The 16,581-nt window shown below is 32.4% G+C and overlaps 1 protein-coding gene across 1 annotated transcript in view; it reads right to left on the minus strand.

Annotated features, from left to right (window-relative positions):
• Positions 1-16,581, minus strand: part of LOC129221080 (leucine-rich repeats and immunoglobulin-like domains protein 3) — a gene marked incomplete at its 5' end in the record, with an annotated part of 41,711 nt that overhangs the window by 14,202 nt on the left and 10,928 nt on the right. Inside the window, 6 exon segments of the mRNA XM_054855519.1 lie at positions 2,516-2,791; positions 8,871-9,155; positions 10,500-10,680; positions 12,105-12,235; positions 13,857-14,005; positions 15,253-15,477. Coding sequence (XP_054711494.1) covers positions 2,516-2,791; positions 8,871-9,155; positions 10,500-10,680; positions 12,105-12,235; positions 13,857-14,005; positions 15,253-15,477 — 1,247 coding nt within the window.

The raw sequence follows: 16,581 nt of genomic DNA on the forward strand, positions 1-16,581 counted from the left end.
TTTCCCGCCATTAAAAAATATATATATATGTATTTTTGGCAATTTTTGAAAAACTAAGCATTTTTTGAAATACCTAAAAGAATATGAGCGGCTTCTTAATAAATACCACATCAGTCATCTATAACTCGGGAAAATGTTTACAAAAACGAACTTCAAAGGGTTATCCTTAACGCGGGCCAAAATTTTCGAAATATTTTTTTGAATTAAAAAGTACACTCGTAAGTCTGAAATTTTCGTATTTTATTCCAACTGAATACTAAAGAAATGAATATTTTCACATTCTAATGCAATATTTTATTGAATAGTCTCTAATTAAAGCTGTTTGGAGCATAAGTAACGTTGGAAAAGCGCGGGAAACACCGAAAACCAGCTTTGCGAATTTTCTGGATAGTTAAATCTAGAAATCATTAAACACAAGACTCATAAATCTAATTTCTTTTGGTATGAACACTTAATGTAAAAGCAATAGTTATATCAATAACTACCGCAATCGCAAACACAAAAAATTTAAAAATAAAAAATAAAAACTCGTTACTAAAAATAAATTCTTTCATACATTATATTAGAAAAATCGCACATTTGACAAACTTGTTTCTTGCCCCTCCCTTTATTTTCTTCCGTTTTCAAACATGGAGAAGTGGTGTTTTTTTTTTTTTTTTCCTTTTCAATATGAATGTGAGGGTCTCAGGTCTTATGGATAACTTACAATAATAAGCATTTCCGAACTGTTTTCTCCTTATTTTAATAGGTATTATACTATTTATTATAGTGATTTAAGTTTCATACACAAACAGCCAATAGTGCTTTTTAGTGATCCATAAAACCGGGAAATTCAGTTATCCGGAACAGTGACGGTCCCGAACTTCCCGGAAAATTGGTTCTCTACTGTAGTTACATAACCAGGGTGGCGACAGGAACTGTGAAAAAAAGTTCCCTGACTTTTCCCTGATTTCCCTGATTAAGTTCACCAAATTTCCCTGATTTACGTTCGCAATAATAATGGTCTTTCTTTCTTTGCTCTACTTGAAATCCATTGCATGTTTGTATAAAATGCAGAACTTTAAACATTTTATGTTGTGTAAAGTTGTCAAACTAAAGATATATTTCAAAAAAATGCTATTTTTTAAATAAAATGGTTAAAAAAACATATCAAGTCAATTTTTTGGTTAAAAAAAACCTACAAAACAGTATATTACATTTTTCTACATGGAAAGATTAGAGAAAATTAAAAAAAAAATACTTTACTTCCGTAAACAACTTAGCATAAGAATTTTAAGAAACTATTAAAATTACTCTTAAAAACATGTGTGTATTTATGATAGAACTAAAAAGTAATCAAAACTATTTTGAACTAAGTTTTCAAACAGTATAATAATTGTTGCAAGAATAACAAGTAATAGTGAAAGAATAGAAGTAATGTAGTTATTCTTATATAACTCATTGACATATTTATGCAAAACAGATGAAACCATTTGACATCCATTCATAGGGAGCTTTTCTCTAATCAAGAACATAGGTTTTACTGAATGAATACAGAATTTTAACAATAAAAAAATAAAGATATTTACTTAAGTACACAAGTTAACTCTATTTCAAATGATTTCAGTATGCAACGAAAAAAAATCTTAGATTGCTTTTGTAACAAACAACTTTAAAATGCAAGAAAAAAAAAGAAAAAGAAAAAAAAGCAATTGAATACAACTTGGTTATAAAATTAAAGAATTGCTTAAGTCTGAAAAAAAGAAAACCTTTGCAATCTGCAGTGACAACAAATAGCATAATGGCAAAAAACAAAGTTTTTTTTATTATAAGTTCAATTTTAGCAATTAAATTAAAAACGTGAAGAAGTAATAACTTTTAAGCTTTCATAGTATAATTCAAAAACCAAAGATTTCTACTCGAAATCGTGATTACAGTACGCTAATTACTTCGAGACAATAGAATAAAGGCAAAAGAGCTAAGGCATTAATGAAGGCTTCCTCTTTGCCTGTATGGTTGTTTATTTTACGTAGCATTGAAAGCATAAAAGGAAATTTTAAGCTAGGTAAAATAAACAACCTAACAGACACAGAAACAATCTTAGGAAGTTCATCCTGTGGTTAATAAGTAAGATTCAATACTTTGACGTTGAGGAAAAAAGATGCACAAATATGCGGCAGTGTATAATCGCACCTCATTAATTTTACTTTTTTTTTTGAACAGATAATTGGCGGAATATGCGTAGGGAATTAGAGTACTTAATTTTGTAAAGCAAAAAAAAAAATTTTTTTCTTCATAAAATCAATTTTCCCTGATTTTTTTGTAATTTTTTCAAAATTCCCTGATATTTCCCTGACTTTTCCCTGATTAATAAAGTTTCCTGACTTTTCCCTGATCTCCCTGATTTCCCTGATCTGTCGCCACCCTGTACAATGTTATACAAGGAACACTTGTACTTCCAAAATCCTTACAGGCATTCTCTCAAAAATATCGAAAATATATCTGCAGTTACATAACGCAAAAACATGCAAATTACCCGGGATGACTTTGAGCCTGCTGGTCCCTTTCTCCGTCCCGAGCGTGTTGGACATTTCGCAGGTGTAGGTTCCGGCATCCTGGGGCTGTGATTGGACGATGATGAGCAGCTGGTCCTGAGCGGTGAAGAAATGTCGCTCGGTGCGATGCAGTTCTCCGCCATCCTTGCTCCAACTGAGATGGGGTCTAGGACTGCCCGCTGCCAGGCATTCCAAGACTGCGGTCTCTCCCCCTCTCACCTCTTTGTCTTCCATGCGCTTCACGAACGAAGGCGTCTCTGTGAAGGAATTCTCGACATTAGAACCAGATAAAGAATAAATACCTTTGTGCTAAAAAATTAAAATGTCAGTAATCCAACGTTATTAAGCACAAAACTTGCAATTGATTGCAGACACGTGTTATAAAATTGTTTGCAATTGCAGACTCGGATACATCGGACAGACCCGCCGTTCTTTGAAATTTCGGTTAAAAGAACATCAAAGCTATGTGAGAAAACAACAGCTGAATAAATCCAGTATTGCTCAACACTGTTGGGAATTGAATCACTCTTTTGATTTTAACTCTTATCAAATTATCCAAAAATGCCCCAATTCGTTGGATCTTGATTTTTGGGAATCTTTTCACATCCTGAGGAACCGTTCTAATTTAGTTAACGATCTTACTGCAATTCCCTATTTTTCCTCTGTGTGGACTCCTTTGTTAAAATTGGTTTAGATTTTCTTATTATTTTTATGTAAACGTCGTACATTTCTTACTTTTATTTTTTCATTTTTTGCTTTCTTATTTCGTTTTGTGATTAACTAATTCCAATATGTTTATCCTTCACTCTGTTTTTTCTGCATTTCTCCATTTGATACATTGCTTCCATACATAGTTTTTCCCGCTGGTAAATTTATTGCTAATTTATTCAGAGTGGTTTCATTTTTGGACTTTTTGCATTGTTTATGGGTTTTCTTTTAAAATTTATTACTTAACGGTTTTTTTTTTCCTGATGGAATTATATAATAAATTTTGTCTCCATGTGTCATTTTATCTTTTTTGTTTTGTTTAATTTCTATTTTTTGATATTTATACTACCTCCTGTTCCACCGTGTTGCTTTTCTCGGATGACTTTTCATCCAAAAGCTCACACTTCTTTGCATTGAAAAAGGTGTTCCTTGTAACACCGAAACACGTGTCTGCAATCAATTGCAAGTTTTGTGCTTAATAACGTTGGATTACTGACATTTTAATTAGAACCAGAGTTCGCCGATATATATATATCCGAAAATAATTTTGAAAATATATTTTGATTCAATCAGGGGTGATTGTGAGTTCATCAAAAAATACCTGAAAGTTTCAAAGTGAGAACGGGGGGGGAGGGGTGTTATCTTTGGTCCCTATTACTTAAGTGTACCTTTGCCATAGTATTAAATAGTTCTGAGTCAAAATAGTGTGCGTACATTTGATTAAATTTTTAATGGGTTACAAAGTTACTTTTGAGCTGGTGTTATACAATTTTTCTTGACATTTGTCCATCTTAAGGCTCTTGCAGATATATTTGATGAGTATTATGTAATTAAAAAAAATTACGGAGGTAGGGAGTTAAAAGCACAGAAAAAAAACATAATTCCGGTATTTTCGGACATAAAAATACAGGAAATACGTCCGAAAAGACCGGAAATTCGGTAAAATACCGGAACACAATCACCCCTGTTCAATATTTTTTTTTTCAACTACGGTATTTTCAATATAAAAATGAATTTAACATAGTAATATTGTCAATTTATTATTAAAAACAACCAAAAAGTTATGAAATTTATTTTTGTGATGTATTAACTAATTTACTTTCTTACCCTAATTTATCATTAATATAAGAAAGTAATATATAATATTCCTTTGGTATGTTATACAGTAGAAGACCGTTATAACGCACACCTTGGGACCAGAGCTTTTGCGTTATACAGGTTTTTGCGTTATATAGATCATTTAACAAATTTTAAAACTAATATTCAGAATATATCTATATATTAACTCTTCAGAATGAGTTTATCTGCAATAAGTATTAAAGTACTGATATTACAATGAGTCATTCACAAATAAATATGTTTCACAATAAAAAGATAGTGAAATATCCTGCACTTATGCTAGCTTTATGGTTTGCATAACAGCTGCATCTTCTTCAAAAGCCTTCTGGTATTCTGCTTACTATGAATACTAATTTTCATTTAAAATCTTTGAATTAAGATGGAAAGATGAGAAACTGTCTCAAAATTTAATTTGCCTAACAATTTTTCTGTTTGCAAAGCAAAACAGACGGATTATTTAAACTTCAAAACCTGTTGTTTACTTCTGAAAAGTTGTGCGGTTTATAGAGAATTGCATTATCTAGGTCGGCATTATAAAGGTATTCTACTGTATTATAAAATTATTAATATTGTAACACTTTTAATTCATATTAAAAGTGCCTACTTAAATATTAAACATTGATCAGAAAAAAAGAAAATGTCTTAGGACTGTGCAATGCCTAAGGCATATTTTTTATTTCTGAATCATAAAACTGTGCAAAATGAGTAAAAGAGATAATGCTAAATTAAGTCCATTAAAATTTATAAAAATGTAAAACCATATATTAGATATAAATAACGAAATAACATATTGTAATAATAAAATAAGAAAAATAAGAGTGATTTGAGGATGCATTTACTATTTTAAAGACTTAAGTATGTGCCGATTGAAAATATCTGATATCTATCAAAATATTCGATATGTATCAAAATATCGGTTATTTTTGATATTTTTGAAAATATCATATTTTCAAGATTAGAACACAAATTTGGGCACTTAAAAAAAATAAACTCTGTAAAAAGGATCAGTAAAAGTAATTTCAGAAAGTAGAGACATTCGAAACCACTTCAAAAACATTTCCATCTACTCTCGGTTGAACGCCCGAATTTCAGAAATTTATTTTGGAAACTATTGAAGAGAGTTCGACAGTTGAAATATTATGTCACTTACTTACTGAACTGCAAAATATTAATGTTCTTAATCAATCTAAATGTTCTTACAAAATTAATCCAAGACGATAAAAACTGGAGTATATTTTCACTGAACTCCTGAAACAGGGGACTTGGGGGAGGGGGGGGGGGGACTTTTGATAAATCAGATATCCCTGTAATGTTAATTATTTACAGAATTCCACAATTCTAGAGAGATTGATGTTAGAGTGATATTCACTGATTTTTTTTTATTTTTCTGAAAAATTTCATATTAGTACAATATTTGAATACAGGTTTTGTACAGGAGACAAAAAAAGTCCAAGGATCCCAAAAAAATGCAAGGACTTATTGTGTAAAACAACTAAGCACACAGCATGTACAATAGCTTCTCATATTTCATTATCCTTACTAAAAATGACTCTACTTTGTCACATGCCATATCAATTGTATAACAACTACTTTCATCAACTATCGCTGATTAAAACCAGAAAACATTTTGAATGATAATGAGGTGAAATTGATGGGCAACATGCAAACTGCTGTCATCCCCCTCCCCCCACCATCATCACCCTTTGAACTGCGAAAAAATCCCTTCGTAATCATAAATAAAAATGGCCCCTTCAATTTTGGCCGATATCACAATCATAGTGCTTAAAAAAGAATAAAGGAACATTCCACAATTTCCTTGGCATTTTTTGCAAAATTCCAAAACTTTTCGCTAGCTTGAGAAAGCTACCCAACTATTCCAGGTAGAACTTGCATCCATTTTGATTTGTGCTTAATGCAAAGAAGTTCTCAATGAGCATTTTGTTAACCCCTTAGCTGCCCCAAGATTCATTCTCCAGTGCCACTATTTTTCACACAGGTGCACAGTTATGCAAAGCAATAAGAGGAATGTGCAAGTTTTGCTGTGTAAAAACTGTTAACGAAATAGAGGATACAAGCAAAATGAAATAGAAAATATTGCATTCTAATGCTTTGGAAAATTGTACTCGTACAGTGGATGCCGGTTAATTGAATCAAACGCTTTATGGAATCAAAACTGCTTAGAACTAACCTGATTCCTACAGGCTTTAAGCCAAGTTCAAAAGATTTTTAGCAAAAGAGCAAAAGTTAGAAGAAAAAAAAAGCTTTAGCAAAATGCTAAAATGAAGGCTAATGTTCACATATTTTTTTTAATGTCTCAGTGTGTTTCAGCTACACTTGAAAACTAAACTCAAAGTTCAGCGACATCTTTAAGGAAATAAATATGCAATAGCCATTTTTATTTAAAATAAAAAATTAGAATGATACTTACTATTGAGAAAATACAAGTTTTAATTTTAAAAGTGAACTAGTCCACTCCCCGCAATACATGCAGTACTGAGGGGACATAATGCTCAATAAGTCTAATAGTTGTTGAACTTAATAGTAATTTTAAGACCTTAGCTAAGATTTCTAATAAGATTAAATTGAATATCACCATGCTAGCTTCCTCTCTGGGATCGTGTAAAATTGTTTATTTATTTAGTTTTTTTACCTAAGCAAAATAGTGAAAATGACTTGCTTCATTTTAACATTTTGCATAGCATTTTCGCATTTTGTGAAAAATGGGATCGTAGTGAAAACCCTAAATTCCTATATGCACCCACTGTAACAGCGGTATGAAAATGCATCCTTGCTTTGCCCTACTTGAAAACATTGCATAATAAAACAAATGCAGTGTTTAAAATGTTTTAAGCTGTTAATTAAAAATATTTTTGGAAACAATGCTAATTTTATTAGTAAAAATAGTACATTAAATTATCTACTGGGAAATATTATAGGAAATCTAAAACAAATACTTTACTTCCAGTAACCAGTCAAAATAAGAATTCTAAGAAATTATTGCAAACTTTCTTAAAGAAATATCTAATCATGATAAAACTATAAAATTTATATTATAGAAACAATTTTGAACTAAATTTTCAAGCAGTATAATTACTGCTGCAAGAATAACAAAAAAAAACTTATTTATGTACACAAGGTAACTCAATTTCAAATGATTTCCTTATTTGTTGGGGGGAAAAAATCTTAGATAACTTTTGTACCAAACAACATTGAAATGCAAAAAACAATCAGCTAATTTCAAAATATATATGTATATACGTAACTTCGTTTTAAAATGAAAGAATTTTAAAGTCTGAAAAAAAAAAATTGTATAATACCTGAGGCGACAGCGAATAATACGATGGCAAAAAACAAAGATACAATTTTAGCAATTAAATTAAAAATGCAAAGAAGTAATAATTTTTAAGCTTTTATCTGTATTAATTTTAAAAAAAAGATTTTTTCTTGAAATTGTGATTATAGTATGCTAATTACTTCCAAGACAATGAGTTAAGACAAGGGAGCTAAGGCAATAATGAAGGCTTCCTCTTTGCCTGTAGGGTTGTGTATTTTACGTAGCATGGAACTCGTGAAAGGTAAATTCGAGCCATGTAAAATAAACAACTTTAAAGACGCAGAAATAATCATAGGAAGTTTATTCTGTGTTTAATAAGTTAAGATTGAATACTTTGATGTTGAGAAAAAAAGATTCACAAATATACGGCAGTGTATAATCGCATCTCATTAAATTAAATTTTTTCTCAACAGATAATTGGCGGAAGACACGTAGGAAATTAAGGTACTTAATTTTTCAAAGCAAAAAAAAAAATTTTTGTTTTTCTTCATTTAATCAATTTTCCCTGAATTTTTGTTATTTTTTCGAAATTCCCTGATATTTCCCTGATTTTTCCCTGATCAATAAAGTTCCCTGACTTTTCCCTGATCTCCCTGATCTGTCGCCACCCTGTGTTATTTCCCTATTATTGGCAATTTTAATGTGATTTAATTGTTAACTCTCTAAATATCACCAACAGTGGCCAAATGAAACCAGATTTTTTTTAAAAAATCGCCAAATATATCGCCAAATTATAACACCACTTGAGTTTGCATGGAAATTAAAAATTTCCCCCAAAAAAGGGGCAAAAGACCCCTTTAGAAGCACCCAAATGCAACCAAAAAGGGAGGTGCACAATTAGACCCCAGCTAGGAGTCTATGTACCAAATTTCTACTTTCTAGGAAATACCGTTCTTGAGTTATGCGACACACATACGTACATACAGACATCATGAGAAAACTCACTGTAATTAACTCGGGAATCGTCAAAACGGATACTTCGTGTGTCTATGCGTTCTTCAGTATATATGCACATGTGGTAAGGGCGAAAATAAAACTCAACATTTATTCGGGGGAGAGCAAAATGAAAATTAAGGTCGATTTTTGATTGAACATTTTTTTTCACGAATACAATACTTCCTTTTTTGTAAAAGGAAGCAAAAAACAAGTTTTGAACCATACAAAAATCAAAATACCTAGCACTGTGAGCGTGGCATTGGCGTAGATGGTTCCGGCAACATTGAAGGCCTTGCAGCTGTAAGTCCCGGCGTCCTGGTGTCTGACTCCGGTGATGAAGAAGACGTCGTCAGTCGGCATGACGTGCATGCGGCGCTCCCTGGCGGCGGGAAAATCGTCCCCTCCCCCGTCCTTCCTCCACTCGATCTGAGGGGGCGGCTGCCCCCTGGCCCCACACTCCAGCCTGGCCGTGCCCCCCGAACGGACGGAAAGGTCGCGGGGGGTCTTGGTGAAGACGGGAAACACTGGAAGAAAATTTAAAAAACGTTATCACCATGAACTAGGGCAGCATTTCTTAAATTGTGTTCTGCAGAACCCCAGGATTCCATGAGGATTACTCAAGGGTTCAGCAAAGCTTGAATTCTCCCTTTTAATTCAAAAGTAAATTGAAAAGCGAGAAAACAAGGTTTGTGCGAAGCTTGTAATAACTATTTTTATAAAGAGCATTAGAGAGAAAATATCAAAACGAGTTATGGATAAAAAAACTAATTATTGTCAATCTACGACCTTTGATCCGCACAGGACAAAGATACAAAAATTTTGTTAAAACGACATTTGTGATTCATTTTTACAACAGAAATTTAAATCAATGCCTGTATTTTGTTCAAAACGATTTGGGAGGTTTGGGGTTAATTATTGATGTTAATATTTGGAGACCATAAATATTGTTTGAATAATTTTCTTTTTTGTTTCAAGAAACCCATTTTCAGAATGTTACAATCAAACTATAATGCTTAAAAAATAACAAGGGGTTCCGGGAAGAAAATGGACATTAAAAAAGGCTCCACTTATCAATCGAACTAAGAAGTGCTGAACTAGAGTAACAGCACCAGTAACAGACATGCTTAAGACATCGCGCTCAAGTCAACTCAATGTTCTGAGCCTTTTAATGTATTTAGACGTTTTAAACTATTTTTCTCTCATGCAACTACACTCATCTAACATTCGGCTGCTTCTAGATCCTCTGAACAAGTTAATTCTACTTTTATTTGCTCAATTTTGGAAAAAGGTCACCAGTAACAGACACCGACAATTCTGATGATACCCAGTAACAAATATGAGGAAAGGATGAGTCATGGACAGAATTCCCATTTCCTCTTCAAAATGTGCAAAGATCTTTATTTTTAGATCGAAAACCTTATTAAATTCAAAATGAACATGAAACACCGGCAGACCTCGTGGTGGCTGTTCATAACCTTCCACCACTGCCTCGTGAATACAAACTTTGGCTCATAAAATTAACTCTGATAACATTGGATAGTTGCACTGTATTCATGGGTCACAGCAACATCCGTTTTACCCACCTAAAATTTTTATTATTTAAATCCAACACACAACTGCCTGTTACTGGACCCTCGTCTGTTACTGTTGCCGTTACCTGTCTGTACCACGTTATTCATGAATTCTTTCTTAGCAAACTTAAAACCTTTGAAAAAAAAAAAAAGAAACGCTTTTGAATGGATGACTTGAATCAAAGAAAACTTCAAAAATCCACACCTTGAAAAGTTTCAAAGGTCGAAAATTCACAAATCCACGCACAGCCTTGAAACTATTTTGGTAACTTTATTAACTAATTTTATAATACTCACCATGAACGGTTATGCGGGCTTTCCCGGAATAAACCGAGCCGAATCGGTTGGAAACGACGCACTGATATTTCCCTTCGTCCTCATCTTGGATGGCAGGCAGTATGAAGTGACTCAGCAGCACGGTTACGTTACCCAGGCGATGACTTTTGCTGTGGATACGATGCGTGATGTTTTCGAGCAACTATAAAAAGAAATACACCTAAATATTGCATAATTAATAAATTGGAAAAAAACTGTACTTTTTTATAACGATTATCTACGTATACGTCGCCTCAGAGCAACAGTTGGACATCTCTGTATCATTTCTGGGAATAGATATCTTACTGTTCCTCTGAGGTGAGGATGTGGGAAAAATGGAAACTTGCTGAAAATCTTTACTAATATTAAAGCTGAAATTATGTCCGGATCTCTGTGACGAGCATAGTGCCCAGACCGTTCGGCCAGTTTCCATGAAATTTGGCACAAAGTTAGTTTGTAGCATAGGGGGTGTGGACCTCCAAGCGATTTTTCGAACATTCGATGTGGTTCTTTTTCTATTCCAATTTAAAGAACATTTAACCCAGCAAATTATCACAATGTTTGACGAGTAAATTACCAAGTTATCATAACGTGAACCGTAACATGGGTAAGCCAATTGACGAGAAATTCATCATACATTTTTTGTAAATGTACAGGCGAACCAAAAGACCTTTTAATTTTTCTGCTACGGGCAAAGCCGTGCGGGTACCACTACTAATCAATAAAGGTAGATGAAACACCTGAAGCAAAATTGTTAAATTTTGTAAATAGCTATTAATTTTATGTTTTTCCATGAGATTAATTTGTTGAAATCTGGCTGAATTTGCTTTAATTTCAATCATTTTCACTCAAAATTAACTTTGCTTTCAGAGCTTTACCGGTATATTGATTTTGCCCGCTATGCACTATTTAACATTGTGTCTATGGTAGGGATTGCAATACTGGAACAAAAATGCAGTACAGGTATTCATTTTAATTTCTCAAAAAATGATCAAAAACAATAGTTTTGTTACTATGTTTCAAAATTTTATGCAAAAATTGTATTATTCATGGAAATTGCTTGTGAAAAAATATAAAATGAAGGAGCAAAATCAATAATAGTAAGAAATATAATGCATCTACTGAACTGTCTGTAAGCTTGGGATGCATTTTAGTGCACCAATTTTCTGCCACTTTCTGAAATCAAGGAGGTACTGTTAACAATGCACGATATATACTTCCTCTAATTGCCTTCAAGTTCTTCATCTTCAAATAATTCAGTCTCTTGCGATATACTTTTGGATTAATCCAGTTGTGTGTTTCTTTCATGTTTGTTTGTTTTTTGATTTTATAGCTAGTTGAAATTTATCTTTAAGAGACAATATCATCTTCAACAATTTCATCTTCATCTGGATAGGCTTGTGTTTGCTTTTTAGTTCATCATTTAGGAAAAAATTAGCCTTTTTTTCACAAGAACGGAGTTGCCATTAAAGGAATTCTTTGAAGTGATCCAGACTAGTAATTATATGCAGAGAGTTGATACAGACTTTGAAAGAAAAGAATCAATGGTATCCAGAAAAAAATAATTAAAAGTTAACGGAAAGATACCTTGCCGTCTTTTCGCCACAGGATATTTGCGCTGGAAGGACTTCGTGCTTCACATTCTAATGTCACATTCTCCCCCTTCAAAGTTATTTTTGTGTGAGGCTCCTTGGTGATCACTGGCTTCGGTGAACCCTCTGAAAACAGAAACACAATATTAATTCCTTGAAAAGTCATCGCGTATACTAATACACTTTTAAAAAATTTCATAAGACGAGTGAATTTTTGCATTTAATTTTGTATATTTTTAGAACTAACAAGCAGGATTGGCAAATTTTGGTCATGGGTAAAAATTGGGCCACTTTACCACTGGGCAGTAATAGATTTTTGCCAAGGTAGCAAAAAATAAAATTTTGACTGAACTAACAGACACAGTTTTTCATTATTTCCTCCAACAAGTTAATAAAAACATTAAAGATGCTTTGATAAAATTTTTATTTCGATTTTATTTGCTTTCTAGTTTTAAAAAATGCAATATTCAATTTGTTTTAAGAGTTAAATACTCAAGTTTTTTTATTTCCTTTTATAGTTTTATTTTTTTAAACATAAAAGCAAAATTCACAATTTGTGTTTAAGAAAGGAAAGAATTGTTAACTTCTCATGTTAAGGCGATTGTCTTATCGAACAAGAGATATACTGGAAGTTTTTCTGTCTTGATTACTTTCATCAGCGATTCAGTTTCCAGGGCAATAATTAAAAGGTATTAATTATTGCTTTAGTGAAGGAAAAAGTCGTAATATTTGTTTCAATATTTTTTGACTATGTTCAGTCAAAATTAAATGGTGTAAAAATATAGATGGAATATGGGGGGAAATCAAAAACACTCGACAGTTTTTAATAAATCAGGTAGTTTTTTAAAAAATAGGAGTTTCCGCTATGGCTGCAATTTTTGCTAAATGCTAAAATGCTATTTAAATTACGAAAATGAAGCAAGGAATTTTCGCTTTTTTGCTCAAAGAAGAAAAAATAAATAAAAAACAAAAATGATGCACGACCTGACAGAGAAAGCGAGCATGGCCATTGTTAACTTATAAATTTTAGCTAACATTTTAAAACTACTATTAAATTCAACAGTACTTTGTCTTAATAGGTATTATGCATTATTCACGTTTTAAAAATCAAACTCGTGTTCTCTCAATGCTAAGTGCAATTCTAAATTTTTTATTTCAAAATGAAAAAAATATTAGCTGCTGTCGATTTTTTCTTTAAAGATATCTTGATTCAATCGAGAATTTTGTTTTCATCTGGAGATGAAACACACAGAGGCAGTTAGAAAGATATGTAAACATATTCATTAATCATCGACCTTTTAGCATTTTGCTTAAGCTTTTTTCCCAACTTTTGCTTTTTTACCAAAGAGCTTTTGAACTCAGCTTAAACCTTGCTTAAGCATATAAGTTTTCTTTAATACATTTAAAAAATTGAACTCATAAAAATAATAAGTTGCAATATGTTGTAGTGGAGATAAAACATTATTTGGATTACTATTATACAATTTTTTTCAATTTATAAATTAATATAATTAATAATAAATTTAATAACTAACATGTTTATTTAGTTTATTATCTGCATCATTGCCATTTTTTAATTAAAAGAATTTAAACGCAACTCTATTTCTTATTGCATTTTTTCCATTGTTTTCCATTTCTGCCACGGCTTTTTCCATTATCGGAGCAAAGACACCTTTTTGCAAGCAAATTTAGCAACCTCGCAACTGTGGAAGTAGTAAATGAAATTTTTTCAAAACATAAAACTAACCACAAAGCATATCAGAAGTAGGGACTTGGAAAACAGAGTAACCCTTCAGACGGTTCGGATAACCACATTTAGCCAGCACTTTGAACGGGAAATCGTGAGAGATCCAAGCAAGATGACAATCGCACAGAAGACTACTGCTGTTTAAAGACCTAAAAGAGAAACTTGATATCAACCCATGTAAAAATTTAGAAACCACAACACACTAAAACACTTTTTTTAATAAAAAATTCTCATTATAAACTTGCTACAAATGTTAGAACTAACAAGGGAAAACGTCATGCAAAGTACAAACTACCAATACATGCATCTTTCTATGTATTATTTTGAAAAATTTGAGAGGCAAAGGTTTCCTTTTTACTATGCAACACTTGCTGTTTGCTTTTTTTTTTTTTTTTTTTTTTGACTAGTTCCATTTTCAGCAAGTGTTACAATGCAACACTGCGTGCTTGAGTCATGTTTTTCATCAATTCATAAATAATTACTAAAATTAAAAACCCATATATATATATATATGGGTTTTTTAATTTATTATTATTACATACTTGCCAACTTTTGGAAATGGGCATCAGTAAAATTTTCCCATGAATACCACTCTCCTTGTTAGATTAAATATTTGCTCACATTTAATGAAGAATTTTTAAAACTAAGAACAATGACATGAGTGCAAAAGGTTAATAATTAGCTAGCCATCCATCAAATGTCTTCAATTAATTTTTCGTAAAAAGGAATAATCTAGCTTGATTCAATTTGGATACAACAGGCTTGAAATTCCCGAAAGGTGGCGGCAAAATGAGAATCATGCACAAATCCTCTGCTGTGGAATGTAAGATATAAGAAAAGATAAAAAATAATGGTAATCGCAAAATTAGCGATATCAATGCAGTGGATTTACATAGCAAACCAAAACAGGAAAATTTTGAAGAGGTGGATGCAATCAGATTTCAAAATGGATAAAAAATTAGGATTCATGCAAAAAAAAGCAACTAAAATGCGTAAATTTTATGCCAAAACCATAATAGTAGGCAAGTATGTTACAATCTTGAATCTAAAAAATCAAATAAATCCGAATTTATGAGAAGGGAGAAAAATGCATGGTCACATTAGTTCCAAGTGCTAATTCTGAATATAAGCACTAAGTAAATAGATTTCAGAGTTATGGTATTTAAGTAGAAAAAAAAGCCTTAAACGGATTTAATTTTGCATCACATATTTGCTATTTATTTATATCTTTGCTATCACGATCCCCTGAAGTTTCTAAATAAGAATTTCACTTCCAGTTTCCAATAAAAGATTTTTATCCCCCTCACTTTTAAATCTCTTACACCAATCGTTTCGATTCTATTAAATACATGACTGAGCCAATATCAAGCCCAAAAGTAACAAAACTACAACTCACAATTCCTGCAAAGCCAAGAGCTCATTGAAAGCGTCCTCTTCGAAGGTGGTCAATTCGTTGTGGGTGAGGTCCAAAACTTCGAGTCGATTCAAACCGGAGAGCGATGTCTTCACCAAGGATCGAATCCCGTTGTCGGCAAGTCCAAGGTACTTCAGCCTGGTGAGCCCAGAAAATGCCCTGGACGTGTCCTCAATAGTCCAAGACACCTTGTTGGATTTAAGTTCTCTGCGAAAAAAATGACAAAATGAATCATAATATAAGTGTCCGATTTGTATATTGGAGGGGTTCCTACTTTTCAAGCAGATTAAGAAATAGCGCCTTTATATGGCCTTTTCCTGGCATATTTTTAAGTACGTAAGACCACTTTCTGCGCAACAAGAAATTTTTTCATGTTGGAAAGAGTTAGGCAAAAAACACATACATAGGTGTACAGTCGGGTTTTGTTATAAGGTCACTCTTCGGGACTCGCAAAAGTGACCACGAAAACAGGGTGTCCTAATAACCATTCATATGTATTTGCTAATAAATAAGCATGTATATAAATAGAAAAATTCTTCGCTGAATCCAATATGTTACAAACTATTAGATGATTAGGTTGTAGCTTTTTAGCATATGTCTTCGACTGTTTATTAAATGTCAAAGGATTTGTCAAATCTTGAAAAATAGGGCCTTTGATTAATTTTTAGGGATTTTGACTACAAAATATGGCTTTTAGAGGGCCCCTACAAACAATTCTTGAAAATAGGTTTTTATAGGGGCTTTTGAGGGCCCGTGGGAACAGTAATAGAAAACCCTGAGGTATTATCTAGTTGAGACATGAGATAATGTGGTTGATGTTAATTCTTAGGGAGCTGATATATAAGTAGGAGTTAATTCAATCTTGAGGTGAATCAATAACCAATGTTATTTAATCATTAACAATGCAATAAATACACTGTTTGGCTGTTTAAGCACAAATATTAATTCCAAAATTTTCCAACTAACACACTTTCCGCATTTAATCCCCCCTCCCCCCATTAGCACTGAGCCTCGAGTGTAACTAGCAGTGCAAGCATAAAGGTGGAAATAAAATATACAGTAGACCCTCGTTTTAAGCGGTGGTTACGTTCCAAGGAAGTGCCGAGGAAAACAAAACCGCGTAAATTAAGCCTTAATATTAGTGTTAAAATCGGGGTTAGGTTCCGTAGATAAAAAACATACTTTATTCTAGTGATAACTATTTGTATAATAAGTTAAATGTGTACTTATATTGATTTCTATGCACAACATGCATAAAGAAAAATTTAATTTCGTGTTCTGTGTATAAAAAAGAGCTTGCTATGATATTCT

Source organism: Uloborus diversus, chromosome 4 (genome assembly GCF_026930045.1).
Source record: "Uloborus diversus isolate 005 chromosome 4, Udiv.v.3.1, whole genome shotgun sequence".
NCBI classification, from domain to species: domain Eukaryota; kingdom Metazoa; phylum Arthropoda; class Arachnida; order Araneae; family Uloboridae; genus Uloborus; species Uloborus diversus.